Source organism: Salmo salar, chromosome 28 (genome assembly GCF_965601325.2).
Source record: "Salmo salar chromosome 28, fSalSal1, whole genome shotgun sequence".
Classification (NCBI taxonomy): domain Eukaryota; kingdom Metazoa; phylum Chordata; class Actinopteri; order Salmoniformes; family Salmonidae; genus Salmo; species Salmo salar.
In genome coordinates this window covers 14884314-14910332 of record NC_138318.1, presented here as the reverse complement: position 1 = coordinate 14910332, position 26019 = coordinate 14884314, and the positions used below count along the sequence as shown (strand labels likewise).

General features: G+C 43.5%; 1 protein-coding gene across 2 annotated transcripts; it reads left to right on the top strand.

Moving 5' to 3' along the window:
- Positions 1-6657: 6657 nt before the first annotated feature.
- Positions 6658-25968, top strand: glp2r (glucagon-like peptide 2 receptor). 2 transcript variants are annotated; one of them, XM_082970484.1, is made up of 14 exons: positions 6658-7755; positions 11439-11553; positions 11760-11864; positions 13686-13807; positions 21326-21432; positions 21794-21950; positions 22193-22352; positions 22544-22604; positions 22773-22839; positions 23286-23374; positions 23502-23640; positions 23845-23886; positions 24016-24428; positions 24543-25968. In XM_082970484.1, the coding sequence occupies exons 1-13, from the start codon at positions 7666-7668 to the stop codon at positions 24394-24396; spliced, it is 1635 nt and encodes a 544-aa protein (XP_082826610.1). In that variant the 5' UTR covers positions 6658-7665; the 3' UTR covers positions 24397-24428; positions 24543-25968. The 2 variants fall into 2 exon arrangements, with proteins under 2 accessions (XP_082826610.1, XP_014035029.2); XM_014179554.3 differs by having other exon boundaries at positions 24016-25968.
- The last annotated feature ends 51 nt before the right edge of the window (positions 25969-26019 follow it).

Below are 26019 nucleotides of genomic sequence, written 5' to 3'. Positions count from 1 at the left end.
GCTGAAAAACATCCACACAGCATGATGCTGCCACCACCATGCTTCCCCGTAGGGATGGTGCCAGGTTTCCTCCAGACGTGAAGCTTGGCATTCAGGCAAAATAGTTCAATCTTGGTTTTATCAGACCAGAGAATCTTGTTTCTCATGGTCTGAGAGTCTTTGGGTTTTTTATTTTTAATAAATGTGCAAACATTTCTAAAAACCTGTGTTCACTCATTTCTAAAAACCTGTTTTCATTATGGGGTATTGTGTGTAGATTGCTGAGGATTTTTATATTTTTTTAATCCATTTTATAATAAGGCTGTAACGTAACAACATTTGGAAAAAGTCAAGGTGTCTGAGTACTTTCTGAAGGCACTGTATGTGGTTGTATTTGCCTGGTGCCAGTGTTGTATGATTCTTCCAATGTACAGAATGTCTCAGAGACCTGCGATCAGGACATTTTTCAGTAGCTCAGGATTATATTTGCTTGTGATGCAGAAAGAAAACACAACATATCAAATATTCCCCCCAGAAAGAACTGCCTGTTTCGATTTGTCATTCCCCTTGGTTGAAAAAGCAGAAATCCAATACCTCTGACCCATATTGGATCCATACTGAAGCAGAAGGGTTCGGACATCAGTTTTCACAGTGTTATTGCCATGTCGAACACGAGCACAGCTTTATCTGAAAATATATGTATCAATTAGTTCACTCTCACAATTGTCTTAGTACCTCAGTGGCCTGCTTTGCTGGCAGCATACTGTTGTTTGGCATATCTGGGTATTTATTGTTGAAAGGGCCCTGCTGTAATGTATTCCTAAAACTCACCATGTTGGCGTTCTGACTACAAATCAGCTGAAAATGTTTTGAGCTAAAAGTGAAAAAGACAAAGAAGGACACTTCGTAAGAGACAAAAGACTCTTGGGAAAGTACTTCTTAGCTATGTATTTTGCCTTTTTATCTATATATGTTGACCTCCAAATAAAAGATCATGGGAATGCACTTAAAATCTACTCCAGACCCGTTTTAAGACACGAGACAACAAAATGGGTCTGGAATCCTTTGTTTAGATTTGCTTCTCCAGTGCTCACGAGAAGCTCTCATGACAATGGGAGAGAATGGTACAGTGATTCCGTGATGCACAAACATGTCATAAAACCACAACAAAGTAAATACTGCCATCTTCACGGTTCAAGCCAAGTTCACTGCTATGGCTGAGAGTAGACGGCAAGTTCACTGCTATGGCTGAGAGTAGACGAAGCTAAAATACTGGCAGAGTCAAAGCCAAGCTCGCAGGAAACAAACCCAGACAGATCATTACTGTAATATCTCTCTTTAATGAGTGAAAAGACACAAACACTTCATTGACTGTCTCCCATTATAAGCTGCTGTGTGCAAACTCTGATCTGGGGAATGACATGCTCATTAGTATAGTGTGAAAACTAAATGAGACAGTTAAAGCTACCGTCTCAGCATCCAAAACGATGAAACTAAAGTCTGTCCGAATGGGACTGTATGTCACGTCCTGACCAATATTTAGGTATTATTTCTATTATATTTGGTCAGGACGTGGCAGAGGTATATTTGTTTTGTATTATGGGGTTTTGTGTGTGGTGTAGTGGGGTGTATTAGTTTGGTATAGGTTCTAGGTTTGTTTTTCTATGTGTAGTTTTGGGTGCTGGACTCTCAATTGGAGGCAGGTGTTTCTAGTTGCCTCTGATTGGGAGTCCCATAAGTAGGTGTGTGTTTGTTTGGTTTTGGTGGGTAGTTGTTTTTGCACTGCGTGTTGTGTGCCTGCAAAACTGTTCCTGTCGTGTATATTGTTTTCCAGTGGATGCGTTACTCCTTTTTTTGAATTAAAACATGAGCATCCATATTCCCGCTGCAGTTTGGTCTATTCAACACGGCTCTTTTTTGTGACAGAACTACCCACCACCAAAGGACCAAGCAGCGGAGAAGAGGACAGAGGCAAGTGAGGGAGGAATGTTGGAGGCAGCCCCAATAATTTTTTAGGGGGGGGCACAAGGGCTATTTGGCGGGGCGAGATTACAGCCCCAGGCCAGCTCCCCGTACCCTTGTAGGGCAGACTGGACAGGTCCTGTGCTTTGGGGTTGGGGCTGTGGTGAGGCCTGGGATTTTCAGGCCGGTAGGCAAGGTACCAGCGCCCCCCATGTGCCAGGGCGAAGTAGGCATCGAGCCGGAAGGGGTGATGCCAACCCTGCGCTCAAGACCGCCAGTGCGCCCTTTCGGTCCGGTGTTTCCCGCCAGACGCACTAGCATGGAGGTGCGTGTCTCCAGGCTGGCACGTCCTATACCAGCCCCACGCATCAGGAGTCTAGTGTGTCAACCCAGCCTCGCCAGTCAACGGTCACCAGAGCTGCCCGCCAGTCAACAGTCGTCAGTGCTGCCCGCCAGTCAACCATCACCAGAGCTGCCCGCCAGTCAACAGTCGTCAGAGCTGCCCGCCAGTCAACAGTCGTCAGAGCTGCCCGCCAGTCAACAGTCGTCAGAGCTGCCCGCCAGTCAACAGTCGTCAGAGCTGCCCGCCAGTCAACAGTCGTCAGAGCTGCCCGCCAGTCAACAGTCGTCAGAGCTGCCCGCCAGACTGCCCTGAACTGCCGGAGTGGCCAGACTGCCCTGAACTGCCGGAGTGGCCAGACTGCCCTGAACTGCCGGAGTGGCCAGACTGCCCTGAACTGCCGGAGTGGCCAGACTGCCCTGAACTGCCGGAGTGGCCAGACTGCCCTGAACTGCCAGGGTGGCCAGACTGCCCTGAACTGCCAGGGTGGCCAGACTGCCCTGAACTGCCAGGGTGGCCAGACTGCCCTGAACTGCCAGGGTGGCCAGACTGCCCTGAACTGCCAGGGTGGCCAGACTGCCCTGAACTGCCAGGGTGGCCAGACTGCCCGGTTCTGCCAGAGGTGCCCGCCTGCCCTGATCTGCCAGGGTGCCCGGCCTGTCAGGATCAGCCCGAGTGGTCCTCCTGCCTTCCGGCCCAGCCCGAGTGGCCCGCATGCCTTCCGGCCCAGCCCGAGTGGCCCGCATGCCTTCCGGCCCAGCCCGAGTGGTCCGCCTGCCCTATTCTGCCAGGGTGCCCGGCCTGTCAGAATCAGCCCGAGTGGCCCTCCTGCCCTCCGGCCCAGCCCGAGTGGCCCTCCTGCCCTCCGGCCCAGCCCGAGTGGCCCTCCTGCCCTCCGGCCCAGCCCGAGTGGCCCTCCTGCCCTCCGGCCCAGCCCGAGTGGCCCTCCTGCCCTCCGGCCCAGCCCGAGTGGCCCTCCTGCCCTCCGGCCCAGCCCGAGTGGCCCTCCTGCCCTCCGGCCCAGCCCGAGGGGCCCTCCTGCTCTCCGGCCCAGCCCGAGGGGCCCTCCTGCTCTCCGGCCCAGCCCGAGGGGCCCTCCTGCTCTCCGGCCCAGCCCGAGGGGCCCTCCTGTCCCCCGGCCCAGCCCGAGGGGCCCTCCTGTCCCCCGGCCCAGCCCGAGGGGCCCTCCTGTCCCCCGGCCCAGCCCGAGGGGCCCTCCTGTCCCCCGGCCCAGCCCGAGGGGTCCGTCTGCCTGGCGCAGCTATCGGCTCCGCCGAAGTGGGCGACGCCGAGGGTGGAGCAGGGTCCACGTCCTGCACCGGAGCCACCTCCAGGATAGGTGGGTTGGGGAGGGAGGGTGTAGCACAGTGCCGTCGTTGACGGCAGCCACCCTCCCTTCCCTCCCTTATTGTTTAGGGGGTATTGCTTTTTGGTTTTGTTGGGGTAATGGGGATTTTTTGTGTTTTCTTTTAAGGTGCATTCCGGGGTCTGCACCTTTAGGGGGGGGTAATGTCACGTCCTGACCAATATTTAGGTATTATTTCTATTATATTTGGTCAGGACGTGGCAGAGGTATATTTGTTTTGTATTATGGGGTTTTGTGTGTGGTGTAGTGGGGTGTATTAGTTTGGTATAGGTTCTAGGTTTGTTTTTCTATGTGTAGTTTTGGGTGCTGGACTCTCAATTGGAGGCAGGTGTTTCTAGTTGCCTCTGATTGGGAGTCCCATAAGTAGGTGTGTGTTTGTTTGGTTTTGGTGGGTAGTTGTTTTTGCACTGCGTGTTGTGTGCCTGCAAAACTGTTCCTGTCGTGTATATTGTTTTCCAGTGGATGCGTTACTCCTTTTTTTGAATTAAAACATGAGCATCCATATTCCCGCTGCAGTTTGGTCTATTCAACACGGCTCTTTTTTGTGACACTGTAGGACTTGCCAAAGCAGCCATCCTTAACTTTATTGTGACAGGTTTGGCCTGTTTTTATGATGAAATAAGGTTTGATTTTATTTCAATGTGAGTGAGGCACACATGACAAACCAGACAGTTGTCTTAGCGGGAGAAGCTTCAGTTCAGTTGGCGAGTGTCTTACTATTATATGTGTTTCAAATGGGCACACTTGAACCGTCACATTAGCTCTTTGACAGCCTCTTCACTCTCGTCTCGGACCAAGTCCAGCTTCGACACACACACACACACCCACACACACACCCACACACACACCCACACACACAAATACACACCCACACACACAGAGGATCCTTGGCATGGGGTAGCAATACCAGGGCTGTCCTAAGGCCATGTCTCCATGAAATTGCTTTTATCACATTTATGTTGTCCTGGACCTGAGAGAATTTCTCTATATATTTTAATTGTCGTCTAAACCCTCTTAAGCTTTTTATTGTTAGTGAAGATAATGCTGATATATGACTGTATCAGGACTTTTTACAGCCATGCTTATGGAACCAAGAGTAAAATAAACTAATTTCAGTTTGATATTTTGTATATCACACAGTCACAAATGATGCCATGACTGGGTCACAGTGGAGCCTTAATTCCTGCATCTTCATAGTCCCTATACCATAGAGAGTCACCTGGATGGATTCACTGTCAAATCTGCCCCCTATATTTATCAGAGCACTAGATCATTCTGTAATGAAAACACAATTACGTACCAGCTGATGTATTACTAAGGTTAGCTCTTCATGTAAACAAACCAGCCATGCTTTTAACTTCCTCCCATTTCACAAAAAGTGACAGGTGTGTCTTCCATCATAATATACCATACTATCAAATTATGATCTATAGAATGATCAGATGGATGTACAGTCCATCAGAAGAGCAGGACTCGCACCAAAGGATACTGTGCATTTATTTCATTGCTGGCTGAATGATCTACCCACACTAACATGGATTTTACTACACCCTGCTCTTGTGAAGGTCAGTAAACTCTCTACATTAGTGTAATGTGATGTACTATACTGTAATTGCCTTTTACTTACACTAGATATCCTTACTCTCAGTAGCGAATTATCTCACAAAGTGGATGTAAGCCTATTTTAAAATGTAAATAATAGCTGACGTTAGGTCAATCGGAAGCATAACTAACTCCTTCAATCCTCCACCTGTGAAGTGCACAACACTGTGAGGATAAATAGTTGTGGGTTGATGTGGTGAGGCCAGGCATTCTCCAGTTGTTTTATAGCATGACCTGTGTGATTATGTTCTTATGCCTAGCACCTGAGAAATACTAGATGTGCATATAAATAACTAAGCCTAGCTGTCCATATCCTAATCCTAGTCTCAACTCTAATCCCAACCTTAGCTTCATGTCCACACCTCGACTCGAACCTAACCCTAACCATAACAACCCCCTGATATTTTGTTCTCTTACAGTTGTGGAAAGCCCCGTAGCAAAACAAAGGACACTGTGACTCTGTGACAACCAAAGCTGGCCCCGCAGAGCTATAGTAGGGCTTTAATACTAAACTAGAAGCGAGTTAACCCCGGCAGACTGGCACCTCAGGCCCTCCCCACACTGACAGTCCTACAAAGAACCATTGATCGGTGGGGACTGGGAGAATTGTCTACATAGGCTGAGTCATATCTTCCTCCACGTATCTGATCTTCCTCTACGTAATGTTTCCCTTTTATTACAGGTGTTTATACCTTTTCTCTTGTTCCTTGTTACAAAGGTTCCTTTTTCTCTTCTATAACCCTATTTCCCTATTATGTCAACATGTAAACAATGCGGTAAATAATGGTGTAAACAACACTAGAATCAACCGCCCTCGTACAGCACATTGTTTACACTGTGACGTCATAGTGAAATGAGGTTATCAATTGATTAGCTTTTCTCTTTCTTTCTAAATGTCTAAGGAATGTAGTTTACTTCCAAACATAGTTTTAACCCCCCCTCTCGTTGTCTATAAAGCGCTACTTATTGTTAAACTTATACAATAGTACACTTAGGAAAAGTTTGATTTGATTTAATAGTAATGTATTTTTTGGGCTGCACCATCTGCACAGTGCATGAACGGTAGTACAACATGTTTCTCTGGCTTATGATCTATCCTGTGTGTTTGGTCATGGCCCCTGCAGCTCCTGTGGTGCGTTTGTAGATCCATTAGACCACACAGAGATCCCATTAGTGTCAAATACTGTTGATGAGGCCCTCTTACTTTGGGAGAACCACCCACATAAAACTGCCACTGAACCTTTAGCCCCAGTCATGGATCAACACTGCACACCTTACGATGTGACTGTTTGTGTGTGTGTTTGTGTGTGTGTGTGTTTGTGTGTGTGTGTGAGTATATACTTTCTGCTTGTGTGTGCGTTCCCCTCCTGGACTATAAAGTCACTCCAGTAAAACAGCTCTCCCTTGTCTTATCTTGATTGGCTGGGACAAGGCCGGGCGGAGAAAAAGGGGAGGCAGACTGATGGGTGAGGATTCACAGACACTTTCAGTCGCGTTCAGGACATCATGGAGGACAGACAACAGAACCCTTGAGAATGAGCCTGAGACGAAGACAACTTAACCAAACACACAGCGACAGGCAGACGAGCCAAAAACAACTTTACCAAATACTAAGAAGACAATGATGACTTTGCTAATACACGTCAACTAGGTGAGGGACAAAGGACAAGTTAACTAATGCTTGTGTACTAGGACAGAGGACAACTTTACTAACACACGTCAACTAGGACAGAGGACAACTTTATAAAATACTAAAACTAGGAGAGATGTCGGAGAAAACTTTATCAAACTGATCACAACTTAAAAAGGAGTGTCTCGTTTAAAGCCTCAATGAGATGGGGAACGTTGCTCCAAAATAACCCACAACTAGAATAAGTGCCTGGATATCTTTACTAAACACCTGTTAACCAAGAGAAGAACACTATTTATTCCCAAAACATTAAGAGTTACAGGAAGAATTTACCTTCAGAATATCAACCCATGTCTAAAAGAAGTGAAACAACGATCCAAAGAAGAAGACGGCTCCATCTCAACCAGGCACCTGTAAAAATGTACTAAAACCAATCACAAATCATCTTTACCCCAAAACCCACTGTTTTGAGGCGAGCCTACGTTGAAGAGAGAAGACACTGCCTTTCAAAAATCAGCTCAGAAGCTAAACACTGAGAGCAGACTACACCGTGAGTAAGTCAGCTTAACCAAGCACATAAAACGTTCACTAGTCTCAAATCATCTTTACCTGGAAAACCACATTGGTGAAAGGACTGGACACTTTAGAGAAGAGGCTGGTCCATGTGTTGGTTCCGTGTGGTGTGGATGCTGAGAGGTAAGACAAGGATGAGTGTGAAGAGAGCATCAGTGGCAGGCGGGTCGATGAGGTGCCATCCAGCTTATATGTAAACAAAGTGCCATACCCATGCTACGACCAGCCTGGCACAGAGGGGGGTGGGCACTGGGGAGTACCACACTCTCTCCTTTACTCCTACTGCTCCTCTCCAGTCTACAGGTAAGATGGTGAGCTGCACACACACACACATTAATATTAACATCACTTTATTTGTCAGCACAAAGTCCAACTAAAATCTGCTTTATCCCAACGCCCCCGAAAGACACACATAGAGGTTAAGTGACTTGCTCAAGGTACAACGGCAGGCAATGGCTTCTAGGAATTGATAATAGCAACCCTCCGGTTGCCAGCTGACTTCCCAAACAGATTTTTTCCTGTCAGACCCGGGACTCAAACTGGCTGGCAACTCTCCGGTTGCTGGCTCGTCTCTCTAACCGCTTGGGTACCTGCCTGCCCATATGCACACACATACACACACAAGCAGGGCACACACATGTGCATATACTAATCTGAATTCAATTTCTCCAGAATATTGAGTCTAAACCAGTTTTGGAGCCATTTGATATTTCCTTTACAACTTTTCCTACTTGTTTCCTGTCGGGAGTGCCAGTAAAAAATAAAAACGTATTTTTTTTATTTGTTGAGCATTTATTTGAACATCTATAGTACATATAGAATTTTCAGTAAAATATGAAAAAAACGAATATTCTGTTAAAAAGGTGAATTGAAGCAATCTCACAAATATTCCAACCTCACAACAGAGAAACATAATTTGCTCCAGATTCCAGTTATCCTTTATCTGATTGAGAGGATGAATTGCTACCGTTGAACTGTAAAACCATAGTCTATCTCACTGACACAGTGAGATGATAAGCCCTGAATTTATGGTATGAAATCTTTATTTTGTTTTATGCGACTGGGATTTGCAAGAACTTTGGAGTTGCTTAGCAACATGGCTATATGATAATGTACTGGGTGGCATGGCATGGCACACATATGGCCATGCATATCACTCCAGACATAAATATTATCACAAAATATGCAGCAAAATGTACCAGAACAGCCAGAAACGGACATACAGTATACAGCACAAAAAATACACCGACACATTTCCAAAGTATGATTCTATCTGGGTAAGTCCTAAAACTCTATACCTTCAGTATTACCTTGTGTACTTACGGTAAATACATCCCTTTACTCAATAGTAGCTACATACTATATGATGAACATGATCTCAGTAGAGAACGCTCGGATTTGATTCCCAGGCCCTCAATTATATCAGCACCCTCTCCAAATATGTAACTGAGTTAAGCTCAGAATCCCTTAAGTGTCTCAGTGGATTTTAAAGTGTTTTCTCTTAAAGTAGAGGAGAGCCCCTGTAACTTCTTTTCACCCCAGATAGTAGTGAGAGATCTGACAGACAGACAGACACACACACACTCCTCCGTGATAGCTGCTGTCCAGAAAACCTGATGACAAGAGACAGAAGGGGTCAATTGAAGCGTTAGAAAGTCAGGGCGCTCCTAGGATAGGACAGATCACATTGGAACAGGTGGTGGTGGAGGGGGAATAGAATGGACAGGCACAGGGAGGTTACACAGTTCAGATAGATATACAGTATGTATCCCCATTGGAGTGTGAAGGCAAGGCAGGGAATGTTGGTCAGAGAAAGAGTACCGCACATAGAAATAGAATCCATTGGATTATATATCTATGGTACTGTACCCCACCTGTGGAAAACAGATTCTACATGGGAAAACCTTGATTCTCTGTTTACTTTACAAAAAGAAGAGAAGGGTTGGTCTGCCACTAGAATAATATAATTTATTATGTTTTGTCAATGTTTTATTTGTATAGAACATTGCCAAATCATGTGGTAAGACATCTTAAAGTATTTGCCCAGTTACCTTTCAAAGTTAATATTCTGTTAACTCATATCCAAATAAGGTTGTTGATACTCGTATTTTTGGCCAAAGCATAAATTGGAGAAAAAACACTTCAAAAACCGCACCTCAAACATGTATCTCAAACAGGCCATTTAAAAAATGCTTGCTATTTCCTCATAGAGCATAATGTAATCTTGAGCTGGCCAATCAGCAGTCTAGAAGAGGGTGAGCTGGCCAATCAGCGGTCTACTTGCGTTAATATTTTTTTCGACTGGTATACGCCCACACCATTAACCATTTTGTTGTTGGGGTATGCTCACACAATTGCAACACAGAAAAGCTGCTTTTTAACATACCTAATTAAAAAGATTTGTAAGGAAAATGTATAAGTCATATTTCATAGAAATCTGGAAACACTGGGCAGTCCCTTTACATTTTGGACCAAGATCATGAATAGGCATAAGGTTGTGTTTACACAGCCACCCTAAGAACCCAAATCAGATTTTCTTTATACTATAGAAATTCTTTGGAATGTCCAAACAGTTTTACATGTGACCAAAATCAGATTTGCGCATTCGCATTGATGTAGCCTCTGAAGTAGCAAACAGATGTAATGCTCATTTCCCATTACCACTACTGTAAATGTTGGGGTAATTGTCATGGTAACAACAGGTCATGTGCAATAGTGTGCAATAATGATGCGTTCATAACCAAGTGGGAAGGTGGTATTTACCACATACAACTGGGGGAAAATCCACTAGAATGCCCCTCGTAATTACGAGTTGGAAACTCGTCTATCATCCCTGAGCTCCGACTTGTCCCACATGCTGAGCTCTGACATCATCTACTAAGGAAATGACCTCGATAACAGCATTTTCTGCAGTTAGATGTAAAAACTAAACATTATTTATAAAAATCTATTCTGTCTTTTGAACCCTATAATTGGTTTACAATCATGATGTCTGTACTTACAGCTTGTTGGCCATTAGTCAATCAGCGTTTCTCAATGAGTTCAAAGCACGTGAATGGATCCAACTTTTATTTAGAAATTCACAACTGTTAATGACCACCTTCCCACTTGGTTATGAACGCAGCATCAAACCACATAAGAGCAAAAAAATCTCATCTGAGCGCCCAGACAGAGGTCGCATATGGAGGATCGGGTTTGTATCAGGATTCAGATTACACAGGAAGCCCAATTCTGATCTTTTGCCCAATCATTGGGTAAAAGATCAGAATTGCGCTGCCTGTGTAAACGCAGCCATATGGAGGTGGTACTGTATGAACTGGAAGTCAAAAGATTAGATTCCCTGTAGTTCTTTTTGATGTTTACACATTAGGGAAAGATCAGATAGATATCAGCTATGCAAATAATTGTCCAAAGATCATAACGCAGCCAAAGATGTAAACGCAGCCTAACTGAGTTACTGCTGGTCAAATCTCCCATTTTGATTTCTCTTCTCAGAGTAAATGAAACAGGTGCATTTACTTCTATTAGTTTAGACCACATGACATTAGGGTCTCGACTCAATCTGTATCGCCGAAGTTCAGCGCTATAGCACGATAAAACATTTAAGACAATGTTCCTGCGTCTGCGGAGACTGCATTCAAGGTTAGCCTTGCATATGTCGGCTCAATCGGAAATTACCTTTACATTTCAATTTCACTACAGTGCTGAACTTCAGCAATACGGATTGAATTGAGCCCAAGGCTTGTGAAATTGCCTACACAGACGCCTACCAAAGATGGAGGTTGGGTAGTTAGATAGCTCAACAGGAATTCTACTCAAATACTGCCATCTTGTGGGCTCTCACTAAAACCACATTCCCCTCAGTCTTCCTGGCGCAATGTTGGGGTTGTAAAAATGTGTAGTTTATCATAAAATATTCCTCTCTTTATAACTGTCTTATTTCACATGAAAGGTGGTGGGCTCTGTGATTTATTTTATTTTATTAGGATCCCACATTAACTGACGCCACGAAGATGAAACTTGAAGAGTTGATCTCTAAACGGAATGAATATAGGGAGAACTGCACCAGGATTTTAGCAGAAAGCATCTTCTCAGAAACTGGTGAGCAGTTTGTTTTTGGCCCTGGCCAGTTCCATGTATCAATGTACCATTCTTCCCGCTACAATGTGTATTGTCATTTAATTGCAGCCACACTGTCAGGGCAGCAATTGATCTATATGGAAATTCATTTTCCGTTAAGCAATAGAACTTTATTATTTATGTACTTTTCTGTTCGTCTCTTACTCTTTACTTGTTTGTCCTTTCAGGAATCTACTGTAACGGGATGGTTGACGTGTTTGTGTGTTGGCCCCACTCAGCCCCCGGTAACGTGTCAGTGCCCTGTCCTTCCTACCTTCCCTGGATTACAAAGGGTGAGTCTGGAGGCTTCATTCAGGGTAACTCAATCCATCAAATGCAATTTGGATTCAGAACTAACCATTCTACCGAAACAGCCAACTGCTATTTTTTTGGAGTGCATTAAATCTAAACTGGACATAGGTGGTGAAGTCAGTCTTTTTGGATCTTAAAAAGGCCTTTGATACTGTGAATCATGAGGTCCTCCTATCCAAACTATCCTCCCTTAATGTGTCCACTGAAGTTATTAGTTGGATGTATTCCTATCTGACGACAGAAGTCAAAGGGTTCGTCTGGGGGACACTCAGTCGACTCTCTTTACTATAACTACGGGGTCCGACAAGGGTCAATATTAGGCCCCCTTCTGTTTACCCTCTATATAAATGATCTCCCACTTGTTTGCCCACAAGTTAACATGCAGATGTATGCAGATGATACAGTTCTGTATGTACACAAAAAAATAGACAACTAGTTGTTAACAAGTTAACTGAAGCTATGGTACATGTTTCTAAATGGATGACTAATTCTTGCCTGCATTTAAAGACTGTTTGTATGTGTAACCGATGTGAAATGGCTAGCTAGTTAGCGGTGGTGCGCGCTAATAGCGTTTCAATCGGGTGACGTCACTCGCTCCGAGACCTGAAGTAGTTGTTCCCCTTGCTCTGCAAGGGCCGTGGCTTTTGTGGCGCGATGGGTAACGATGCTTCGTGGGTGTCGGTTGTTGATGTGTGCAGAGGGTCCCTGGTTCAAGCCCAGGTTGGGGCGAGGAGAGGGACGGAAGCTATACTGTTACATATGTACTTCTATAAGAATTCTATAAGAAAGAAAGATTCTTCCCAACAAGCTGTTCTTGTTAATGAGGAGCATCTGAAAGTTGTGTCTAATTTCAGGTATCTCGGCGTCATTTTGGACTCCAACTTGACATTTAAGAAACATGTGAAGAAGGTGCTTAACACAGTCAAGTATGGATTATCCAACTTTAGGCATGCTATAATCTTCTCACATTTGAGATATTGCCTCACATGCTGGTCACAGGCAGGAGCCACTAATCTGAAACCAATTGAATCACTTGATAACAAACCAAACAATTACCACCATTGTCATATAATTTACATAGATAATTTATTTAGTCTGGATAGCTTTAAGCATGATGTAGAGCCTTGCAAGCCTTGTCTTTAAGATCCTGAAAGGTCTTGTCTCTCCACCCCTATGCCGGCATATCATGCTCAAGGAAAGCACCTCCAGGATAACAAGGGCAGTAACTAGAGGGGATTGCGTTGTCCCTTTTCGACACAGTAAAATTGTTCAAATGGCCTCCTCTGTTAGAGCTACAATATACTGGAATGCAATGCCCATGGACTTGAGAAGCTGCACTGATTATTGTATTTTCAAATGTAAAATTGAAAACTAGGCTCAAATCTATCCAAACCTGTACACATGAGTTATCTGTGATTTCTCATATGTAAGACAACAGTTGATGATAGTGTTGTTGTTGATGTTGTTGTTAGAATGATATATTTTGTATTGTTTTAGTGAGGATTTATATAGTGGCTGTGAAAAGGCCCTTACCTGCCCAGGTGCAAATTAGCTTTTGGCTAACCCCGGCTAACCCCGGCACATTTACATGGATGTTTCATTATTGTAATATTGATGTTGATTTATGCGCATTGTCCCTTATGAATAAATAAATATCACACATATCCATACATTCATACATCTATAACGTCATGTGATGGCACAACACAACATCATAACATTTCATATAGTACCACGCAATTAGAAGCACAGCAAATCTCTCCATAACCGATCTAGTCATTCTGCTTCTCTTCCTGACCCAGATGACTCCAGGAGAGTGTACATGGAGTGTCTGTCCAATGGGTCCTGGCGACTCCAGGAGAATTCTACGGATGTCTGGCGGGAGAAGACAGAATGTGATGACCAAGACTTCTTTAAACCCGAGGTGAGAAAAAGGCTGTGAGAGGAAACAGAGTGCCTTGCATTTGGAAAAGGCCTTGCAACTGAAACGTCAAAAATAAATCATACCCCAGTTCAAAATTTCCCATTTGTATTTTATTAGGGATCCCCGTTAGCTGCTGCCAAGGTATGCACTGTCACACCACCACATATCCACAACACAAAATGTATGATACCACTATACAACAATATTACAATGTAAGTGTGTGTAGAGTGCGTGTGCCAGCGCCCGTGTGCTTATGCGTGTGTCTGTACCTGTGTGTGTGTCTCTTCACAGTCCCTGCTGTTCCATAAGGTGTATTTCTCTCTGTTTTTAAATCTGATTCTACTATTTGCATCAGTTACCTGATGTGGAATAGAGTTCCATGTAGTCATGGCTCTATGTAGTACTCTGCACCTCCCATAGTCTGTTCTGGACTTGGGGATTGTGAAGAGACCTCTGGTGGCATGTCTTGTGGGGTATGCATGGGTGTCCGAGCTGTGTGCTAGTCGTTTAAACAGACAGTTCTGTGCATTCAGCTTTTCAACACCTCTTAAAAAAACAAGTAGTGATGAAGTCAGTCTCTCTTCCACTTTAAGCCATGAGAGATTGCCCTGCATATTATTAATGTTAGCTCTCTATGTACAGCCACGCTGCCCTGTTCTGAGCCAATTGAAATGTTCCTAAGTCCCTCTTTGTGGCACCTGACCACACAACTGAACAGTAGTCTAGGTGCGACAAATCTAGGGCCTGTAGGAGGGATAGTTGCAAATCATGCAGCGCCTTGTGTCACGATCGCAGATTTTAGAGAAACAACAAATGTCGGTACATATAAGTGTCTAACATCGCCTGAAAGCTTACATTCTTGTTAATATAACCACACAGCCCAATTTACAGTAGCTATTACTGCGAAAAAATGCCATGCTATTGTTTGAGGAGAGCTCCTAACAACTGTAAGTGCTGTCGTGAGAGAGAGACCAAGGTGCAGCGGAGTTCGTGTTCATCTTTCAGCTCTGGCGACTCCTGACTGGCGGGCAGCTCTGGCGACTCTTGACTGGCGGGCAGCTCTGGCGACTCCTGACTGGCGGGCAGCTCCGGCGACTCCTGACTGGCGGGCAGCTCCGGCGACTCCTGACTGGCGGGCAGCTCTGGCGACTCCTGACTGGCGGGCAGCTCCGGCGACTCCTGACTGGCGGGCAGCTCCGGCGACTCCTGACTGGCGGGCAGCTCCGGCGACTCCTGACTGGCGGGCAGCTCTGGCGACTCCTGACTGGCGGGCTGCTCCGGCGACTCCTGACTGGCGGGCAGCTCCGGCGACTCCTGACTGGCGAGCAGCTCTGGCGACTCCTGACTGACGAGGCTGGGCTGACGCACTAGATGCCTGATCCGTGGAGCTGGTACAGGACGTGCCAGCCTGGGCACACGCACCTTAGGGCTAGTGCGGGGAGCGGGAACAGGCCGAGTCAGACTGGGCTGACGCACCTCAGGGCTAGTGTGGGGAGCTGGCCTGGGGCTCCATCCTCGCCCCGCCAAACAGCCCCTGTGCCCCCCCCAAAAAAATTATTGGGGCTGCCTCTCGGGCTTCCTTCCCAGCCGTGTTCCCTCATACCATCGCCGTTGGTCCTTCTGTCCTGCTGCCTCCACTCTTCTGAGTGCCACTACCTGTTCCCATGGGAGGCGATCCCTTCCGACCAGGATCTCCTCCCAAGTGTAGGATCCCTTGCCGTCCAGGATGTCCTCCCATGTCCAGTTCATCACGCTGTTCTCCTGTGGCTCCCTCCTCCTCCGCTGCTTGGTCCTTTTGTGGTGGGTAGTTCTGTAAGGGCTGTCGTGAGAGAGAGACCAAGGTGCAGCGGAGTTTGTGTTCATCTTTGAATTTAATTAATCAAGAACGTGAACACTATACAAAACAAGAAACAAAGAAACACGACAGTACAACAGTCTTGCAGGCTATACGAAAAGCAATGCAAAAACAACTACCCACAAACACAAAGACAAACACACCCTACTATATAGGACTCCCAATCAAAGGCAACTCAACACACCTGCCTTCAATTGGGAGTCCAACCCCAATTAACTATACATAGAACCACAGACATAGACCAGTGACAAACCCCATACACATACATCAACTCCCCTCTGCCACGTCCTGACCAAACTACAATAACCAAATATCCTCTATACTGGTCAGGACGTGACAACAACAAAACACTTTTTTCACCTCAATAGGTTTGATAAATTCACCTCTGAAGGTGAAATGTGTACTTACATTCTGAAATCTTGCTCTGATTTATCATCCAAAGGGTCCCAGAAATAACATAAAGTGTCGTTTTGTTAGATAAAATCATTTTTCATATCATTAAAAGGTCCATATGGCATGCACGTTCGATTTAGTATTTCCACTCGTTCAATTTGCAAAGAAAGGAATCTTTAAAAATCTAACCCTAAACGTTGTTTCAACCAGTCAAATCACGTTCGTATGTATTCCTCAGAGATCCTAGAACGTAACCAGACTTCACTATATCATTAGGGGTGTAGTATATCTTATAGGACAGCAAATTTGGTCAGAGAGCGACGCCTTCATGGCACGCCGATGACGCGGGCGGTCTTCACTTGATCGATTCTAACTTTGTCAAATAAGCAATAAGCTAGCTAGATAGTCAATGAGCTGGGCTTTACGGGAGTATCCGGGAAACCCCGTATCTGTCGCAAAATGTAGCTGTTAACCTTGTGTGACAGCCAGCCTTTTCCTTTTGGACAAAAATTCTAAGAATATGGAGTTATGAAGTTATGAAAACTGGTTGTTTGCAAATGTTGAACTTATAATATGGCTACTAATACTGAAAAAGCTAAATCAAAGTCCAAGTATACAGATTTGATGATATTCTTGCAGAAAAGTGTAATATGAATGTAAATGTCTCTTTCATGATTTGCCCAAATGTATCTGGGTGACTTCACACTAAATGTCAAGTAGTTTGCTCACTCTTCAAGTTATTGAAAAAAGGGGGCTATCCCTCAGAAGTTTTTAACATGTCTTGACCCTGAAAGTTTACAATCCAGGGTTCTCCAAGCTGTTTAGTCACATCAACTTGCTCAAATTCCACATAATTCATTACAATATTTAGTTGTGGTTTAGGGTTTAGTGAATGATTTCTCTCAAATACAATTCTTTTAGTTTTTGAAATATTTAGGACTAATAGGCTGACCACACCGCTCGCGTCGCGTGCTCGAGCGTTGCAAAATAAATGTAGAAATCTATGTTATTCAATTATTGCACCCACACTGCTCACGCGCGTCAACAAGAGTCTGCGTTGCCAAGGGCTAAAATAGAATTCCTTTCTATTTCTGACGCAGATCGCGCTGAAAGTCCTGTCTCTCCCATCCACTCATTGGTTTATAGAAGCGGGTACCCACGTGCCATCTCCTCATTGGTTATACCCACGTGGGTGATTGAAAGACGAACTGTGTTGCCGGTCGGTGTAGTAATACTATGAAAGGCCCTACACCCAAACAAGGGCACTGCGTTCATCCACCACTGGCCTGCTGGCCCCCCTACCTCTGAGGAAGCACAGTTCCCGCTCAGCCCAGTCAAAACTGTTCGCTGCTCTGGCACCCCAATGGTGGAACAAGCTCCCTCACGACGCCAGGACAGCGGAGTCAATCACCACCTTCCGGAGACACCTGAAACCCCACCTCTTTAAGGAATACCTAGGATAGGATAAAGTAATCCTTCTAACCCCCCCCCCCCCCCCTAAAAGATTTAGATGCACTATTGTAAAGTGGTTGTTCCACTGGATATCATAAGGTGAATGCACCATTTTGTAAGTCGCTCTGGATAAGAGCGTCTGCTAAATGACTTAAATGTAATGTAATGTAAATGAAAGTTTAGATGCCAATCACCATTTAAGTTCAAAGATGAAAAAGCCTGGAAGGAGGAGAGATGACTAGAAACGATTCGGTTCACCGTTTTATGTGTGGATTAATTGTCGGAGTAGAGGACCTTGTGCATTTCAGGTAAAATAACAACTCAATGTTTATATCCCAGGACATATTAGCTAGCAACAGCAAGCTTGCTAAATAGGACAAATTAGCTAGCAAGTGCAAGCTAACTAGCTAAATTGCCATAAATGTTTTATGCTTTTTGACCTGTTCCCAAATTAATGTAATTGGTTCAGAGTTTGTTTTGATATTTTAACCTGCGTGTCGTGATCGCGTTTGGTGTGGGGGGACAAAATGAATGTACGCACGATGGTGCTCGCGCGCAGCCTGTTTGGGTTCTGTGTAACTTATTCCTTGCCACCCATTCTGAAACTAACTGCAGCTCTTTGCGAAGTGTTGCTGTCATTTCAGTCACTGTAGTAGCTGATGTGTATAGTGTTGAGTCATCTGCATACATAGACACCCTGGCTTTACTCAAAGCCAGTGGCATGTTGTTAGTAAAGATTGAAAAAGTAAGGGGCCTAAACAGCTGCCCTGGGGAATTCCTGGTTCTACCTGGATTATGTTGGAGAGGCTTCCATTAAAGAACACCCTATGTGTAAAGCCATAACAAATACGTTTTTCCAGCAGCATACTAAGATCTATAATGTCACAAGCCGCACTGAAGTCTAACAAAACAATCTTTTTATCATCAATTTCTCTCAGCCAATCATCAGTTATTTGTGTAAGCACTGTTGAATGTCCTTAAATATAAGTGTACTGAAAGTCTGTTGCCAATTTGTTTACAGCAAAATAGCATTTTATCTGGTCAAACACCATTTTTTCCAAAAGTTTACTCAGGGTTGGTAACAGGCTGATTGGTTGACTTTTTGAACCAGAAAAGGGGGCTTTACTATTCTTGGGTAGCGGAATTACTTTTGCTTCCCTCGAGGCCTGAGGGAACACAGTTTCTAGTAGGTTTAGATTGAAGATATGCAAATAGCAGAGGCAACATTGTCCTCTATTATCCTCAGTAATTTTCCATCAAAGTTGTCAGACCCCGGTGGCTTGTCATTGTTGATAGACAACAATAATTTTTTCACTTCTTCCACACTCACTTTAGGGAATTCAAAATTACAATGCTTGTCTTTCATAATTTGATCAGTTATACTTGGATGTGTAGTGTCAGTGTTTGTTGCTGGCATGTCATGCTTAAGTTTGTTAATTTTGCCAATTAAAAAAACATTAAAGTAGTTGCCAATATTAGTGGGTTTTGTGATGAATGAGCCATCTGATTCAATGAATGATGGAGCTGAGTTTGCCTTTTTGCCCATAAATTAATTTAAGGTGCTCCAAAGTTTTTTACTGTCATTCTCTATATAATTGATCTTTGTTTCATAATCTAGTTTCTTCTATATATTCAGTTTAGTCACATGATTTCTCAATTTCTCAATTTGCAGTATATTTGCCAATCTGTTGTGCAGCCAGACTTATTTGACATTCCTTTTGGCCTCATTCCTCTCAACCATACATTTTTTTTCAATTCCTCATCAATCCACAGGGTTTTAACAGTTTTTGCAGTCATTTTCTTAATGGTGCATGCTTATTAGTAACTGGGATAAGCAATTTCATAAATGTGTCAAGTGCCGTGTCTGTTTACTCCTCATTACACACCATGGACCAACAGATATTCTTTACATCAACAATATAGGAATCACTACAAAACATATTGTATGACCTCTTATAAATTATACTAGGCCCAGGCTTTAGAACTTTGGTTTTCCTAGATATGGCTACAATATTGTGATCACTACATCCTATGGATTTGGACACTGATTTAAAGCAAATGTCTGCAGCATTAGTAAAGATGTGATCAATACATGTTGATGATTTCATTCCTGTGCTTATTTGTAGCCCTGGTAGGTTGACTGATAACCCGATACAGGTTGCAAGCACTAGTTACAGTTAGAAGATTTCTCTTGAGTGGACAGCCTGATGAAAGCCAGTCAATATTTAAATCACCCAGAAAATATACCTCTCTGTTTATATCACATACATTACTGGTCAAAAGTTTTAGAACACCTACTTCCTCAAGGGATTCTCTTTATTTTTACTATTTTCTACATTGTAGAATAATAGTGAAGACATCAAAACTATGAAAAAACACATATGGAATCATGTAGTAACCAAGAAAGTGTTAAACAAATGAAACTATATTTTCTATTTGAGATTCTTCAAATAGCCACACTTTGCCTTGATGACAACTTTGCACACGCTTGGCATTCTCTCAACCAGCTTTACCTGGAATGCTTTTCCAACAGTCTTGAAGCAGTTCCCACATATGCTGAGCACTTGTTGGCTGCTTTTCCTTCACTCTGCGGTCCGACTCATCCCAAACCATCTCAATTTGGTTGAGGTTGGGGGATTGCGGAGGCCAGGTCATCTGATGCAGCACTCCATCACTCTCCTTCTTGGTAAAATAGCCCTTACACAGCCTGGAAGTGTGTTGGGTCATTGTCCTGTTGAAAAACAAATGATAGTCCCACTAAGCCCAAACCAGATGGGATGACATAATGCTGCAGAATGCTGTGGTAGCCATGCTGGTTAAGTGTGCCCTGAATTCTAAATAAATCACAGACAGTGTCACCAGCAAGGCACCCCCATAAAGACACGGCGGTTGGAACCAAAAATCTCCAATTTGGACTCCAGACCATAGGACAAATTTCCACCGGTCTAATGTCCATTGCTTGTGTTTCTTGGCCCAAGCAAGTCTCTTCTTCTTATTGGTGTCCTTTAGTAGTGGTTTCTTTGCAGCAATTCGACCATGAAGGCCTGATTCACACAGTCTCCTCTGAACAGTTGATGTTGAGATGTATCTGTTACTTGAACTCTGTGAAGCATTTATTTGGGCTGCAATTTCTGAGGCTGGTAACTAATGAACGTATCCTCTGCAGCAGAGGTAGCTCTGGGTCTTCCATTCATGTGGCGGTCCTCATGAGAACCAGTTTCATCATAGCGCTTGATAGTTTTTGAAACTGCACTAAAAGAAACTTTCAAAGCTGTCATCAAGGCAAAGGGTGGCTACTTTGAAGAATCTCAAATATATTTGGATTTGTTTAACACTTTTTTGTTAACTACATGATTCCATATATGTTATTTCATAGTTTTGATATATTCACTATTATTCTACAATGTAAAAAATTGTACAAACAAAGAAAAACCCTTGAATGAGTAGGTGTTCTAAAACATTTGACCGGTTGTGTACATTATCAACCATTTAACACGTTATCCAGAAACTGACTGTTAGCACTTGGTGGTCTATAGCAGCTTCCCACCAGAATGGGCTTTAGGTGAGGCAGATGAACCTGTAGCCATATTACTTCAATAGTATTTAACATGAGATCCTCTCTAAGCTTTACAGGAATGTGGTTCTGAATAGTGTATAAATGGCAACACCTAATATTTTTGCATTTCTGTCTTTTCTGTAGATGTTATAACCATGTATTGCTTCCATTGTATCATCAAAGGTAATATCTAAGTGAATTTCAGAGGTTGAGGTCAATTGCCTCTTTTTCACTTCTTTTTTTCCATGTCTGTGTCTTTCAGGAGGATGAGTGGTTTCGCCATGCAGCCCTGAGGGTCATCTCCATCGTCGGCTACTCTCTGTCCCTCTCCTCCCTCTCTCTGGCCACTCTGCTCATGGGCATTCTCAGGTTAGTGTCAAGGGGCCAGAGCGCAGGGGTCAGGGGGTTAGGCACATGTTAATGATGATTATGATGAATTCTACTATCGTAGGGCGATGACACAACTGCAAAGCAATGACATACTCCTTAGTCACGGCATTGATTCAAACCCACTGGTCAGTGTTCAATGTCATTAATTGATAATAAAATATCAAATGGATACCAGGGGAAGCAGAATAACAAGATTACAGATTATGTTATTGATCACTATAAACCACAATGGATTGCCTATGTACTGAGCATTCATCTTAGTCGCATAATCACATCATCAATTTCCACACTAAATAGTCAGTGGTGGGTTTGAGTCAATGCCAACCTCTGTCTCTTCCAGGAAGCTCCACTGTACGAGGAACTACATCCACATGAATCTGTTTGTGTCCTTCATGTTGAGAGCCATAGCCGTCTTCATAAAGGAGATCGTGTTACATGTCATGTACACCAAGCTACCCAGTGACGACCAAGGGTGGAACTCATACTCCAATTCAGTGGTACTCATGTCCTGTAGAGTTTGTTTTAAAAAATATATAAAAACAGAACATTTTCAACCATGCTGGCCTTCAGAATACTTATTTGTTATGATAGAAGAAATATCGGGCACCCAGAACAAAATCTCAGGTGTGCTCTTACGTTAACGTCTGTCACAAGAGACTATTATGTAAAATAAATGTATTCAACAAGGATAAGGCACTGTAATATATCCTATTACATCTAATATCTCCTCTTCCTGTAGATAACGGTGGTATGTAAGGCCTCCCGGGTGTCCATGGAGTATTTTGTAGCGTGTAACTACTTCTGGCTCCTGGTAGAAGCAATCTTCCTCCAGACCCTCCTGTTCACCGACGTCCTCACCAAGAGACGACTGCTCAAGAGATACATGCTCATTGGCTGGGGTATGGTTCTAAATGTTTATAAGATACATGTTAATTGGCTGAGGTAAGGCGCTAATGTTTAAAATGCACATTCTGATTGGTTGGGGTAAGGCTCTAATGTTTGAAAGGCACATGTTCATTGAATAAGGTAATGCTCTAATGAAGATAGATTGACAACTTATGGCAACAAAATACTTTTGCTCTTGCTAAAGGTACTCCATTCGTGTTTGTGGTGCCATGGACAGTGAGCAAAGTTCTATATGAAAATAAAGGGTAAGTATTTTGGGAGAATTTCCACCACTCATTTCAAGACTTCTGATCATATTTATGCCTGCTCTCGTAAAGTAATCAATCAGTACTGATCTGTGTAAATACCCAATAGTCTATGATACAAGCTGATGCTGTAGGCCCAAATCTTGCTTGAATCTCTCCTGTCCTAAGGTGCTGGAACAATGAGAATAGATGGATCTGGTGGATAATAAGGGGACCCATCACTTTATCTGTGTTGGTGAGTAGCAACCTACAATATATAACCTATAGCAACCTCCTGTATCACCACTCAACTAATGCTCCACTGATATCTAAGAACGTGACACAACGATAAATCGTCTATCAAACCATGACTCTACAGTGTACTCCAAAAGTGCACAAGACTGGCACACTGGGGGCATCAGCTCTTGTGAGATTTCCTGTGATTTTTCACTGATTTCACACCGATTTTGGGATGTCTAAGATCAATAGTTGAGACCATGTGACATAGACGTCAGCCAGAGCAGTGGGTGTCAGAAGCAGTCACAAGCATGTCATATAGGGCAGAATGGTTACGGTGCACTGATCCCAATAAGATAGGGTTTCTCCTCTTAAAGACACAGTTTACTTTTTACACACCAGTGTAAAAACATAAGCATCTCCTACTGTTTTACAGAAATAATACATCATTGATTTGTGTTGCAGGTCATTTTCTACATATTCATCAAAATACTAATGTTGCTGCTCTCAAAGTTAAAGGCAGACCAAGTGAAATTCACAGACTACAGATACAGGTAGGCTACGGTCACTCTAAAGGTTTACTCTAATCTGTGACAGTAGTAGCCAGCACCCTCAAGCAACTATTTTATTTGAACCCCAGTACAGTCTGAATGCCAAAACTCCTTTCCTTTTCTCTGTTAGCTTGGCCAGGGCTACGATAGTCCTGATCCCTCTACTGGGGATCCACGAGGTAGTTTTCACTATACTGATAGATGAGAGTGTGGAGGGAAGCAGCCGCTATGCCAGGAACTTCATTAACCTCACCCTTAGCTCCTTCCAGGTAAGAACTGATAACAAAATGGCCACCTTCCACAAGACCATAACAAATGTTTAATTGTTCCTGTTGAGTAAAGAAAGGAAAACATCCTGATCCCATTAAGAACTGCATTTAGAGGGAAAGAATTTGTCTTGATAATAAATGCAAATGGTCTGGTAGAGTTTGTTACCTTGAATACAATCATTATGTGTCATACCTCTCTCTCAGGGATTCTTGGTTTCTGTGCTGTACTGCTTTGCCAACATAGAGGTAACTATCCACAAACTAGCAGATCAATTTACTGTAGCCTAAGTATTAGCTTAACAAATCGTTCTCATCGTAATAGAAAATAATAAATAAATACAAGTAAAAACACAAATAAAAATCTGTTATCTCCAGGTCCAGACGGAGCTGAAAAAGCGATGGCAGCTCTTCCTGTTCACAAACCACTTCCAGGTCACGCCCTGCATTGACTTCCGGGGCGAGCCCCTCAAACATCTGTGGAAGTGCTCTAGAGGCCGACGCCCCCATGGCTCCCAGCAGAGCGAATCATATGAGGAGGGGGGTGGGCCTGCCACACACTCCCACTTGCTGCAGGTGGCCTTGCAGTGGCAAGGAGGGCGACGAGAGGGGGAAGGAGGGGAGGTGTCAGGTTGGCGAGATAGGGAGAGAGACACGGGAGGATTGGAGTTCCACACCAGGAAGAGCCTGTCAAGTAGCGATGGAGAGATGACGCTGGGAGAGACCATGGAGGAGATACTGGAGGAGTGCGAGTTCTGACCTCCTCCATCTTGTGGACACTCCTTGTCAGGGTTGGTTAGGTTACTTTCTAAATATAACCTGTTACAGTTATCTGTCCAAACTTGTAATCAGTAATGTAACTTTTGGATCACCCAAACTCAGTAACATAATCTGATTACTTTCAGTTACTTTTGGATTACTTTCCCCAGAAGAGGCATTAGAAGAAGATAAAAAGGATCCATCAAACGCATTTGGTGTGTCATCATAGTGGTCTCTGACTTGTGGTCAGACTCGCTCAGGTGGAACAAAATTAAACTTGCGCCTTTTTTCAATGCTGAATTGATTGTCATTAAAGAAAACCAAAACATCCTTTATGAATTTAAAAGTAATCCAAGAAGTAGTCATCTAGTTTCTCAAAAGTATCTGTAATCTGATTACAATATTATAGCTGTTTTTTTTGTAATCAGTTACTCCCAAACCCTGCTACTTCCCTTTCTGGACTGTTATGAACTGTTAAGGTTAAGGTGCCTTGTCGGGTGACAGATGGGGAGAATATCAATTGCATACTCCTTGTGTCTTCTCTCCTCGCCTCCTTCTCAAAACCTATTTGAGGAGAAGGTCAAATGGGAGAACCCTGGCTTTCTCGTCCAATGGGGTTTGAGAAGGAGGCGAGAAGCGAGGACGCGATACAACTTATTGCTTGGATAGACAATGAGATTGGTGTTGTTGTATCATTGTACAGATTCTTTGTATAGTACCTTTGTGTATCGTTTTGTTTACGTGTATATGAGTAATGTTCCACTATATAAAATATGAGTTTTATGAAAAATCATAATACATACACTGAGTGTACAAAACATGCTCTTTCCATGACATAGACTGACCAGGTGAATCCAGATGAAAGCTATGATCCCTTATTGATGTCACTTGTTAAATCCACTTCAATCAGCTTAGATGAAGGGGATGAGACAGGTTAAAGAAGGATTTTTAAGCCTTGAGACATGGGTTGTGTATGTGTGCCATTCAGAGGGTGAATGGGCAAGACAAAATATGTAAGTGCCTTAGAACGGGGTATGGTAGTCGGTACCAGGCGCACCGGTTTGAGTCAAGAACTGCACCGCTGTTTGGTTTTTCACTCTCAACAGTGTGTATCAAGAATGGTCCACTACCCAAAGAACATCCAGCCAACTTCACACAACTGTGGGAAGCATTAGAGTCAACATGGGCCAGCATCCCTGTGGAACACTTTCAACACCTTGTAGAGTCCCAGACAAATTTAGGCTGGTCTCAGGGCAAAGGGGGCTGCAACTCAATATTAGGAAGGTGTTCCTAATGTTTTGTACACTCAGTGTATATTAATGTACATACTTTGTATCATAAAAACAATCAAATTACTAAAATAAACTTTATTACATAAAGGTACTTACTGCAGGTATATAAACACAATAGAGCATTAACAGGTAAGTGTACATTTTTTGTTGTCAGAAAATGTTGATATTGAAAAGGACAGTCTGAAGGATACGTGTTACAGTTAATGTGCATGATGTGGGTATTATGTATTTGTCATATCTAAAAACGTATAGTGATACATTAAAGAAATCTTGTATTACCGTTTGTGTTTGAAACAAATCTCTGATACTGATTACTAAATAATAAAAAGGT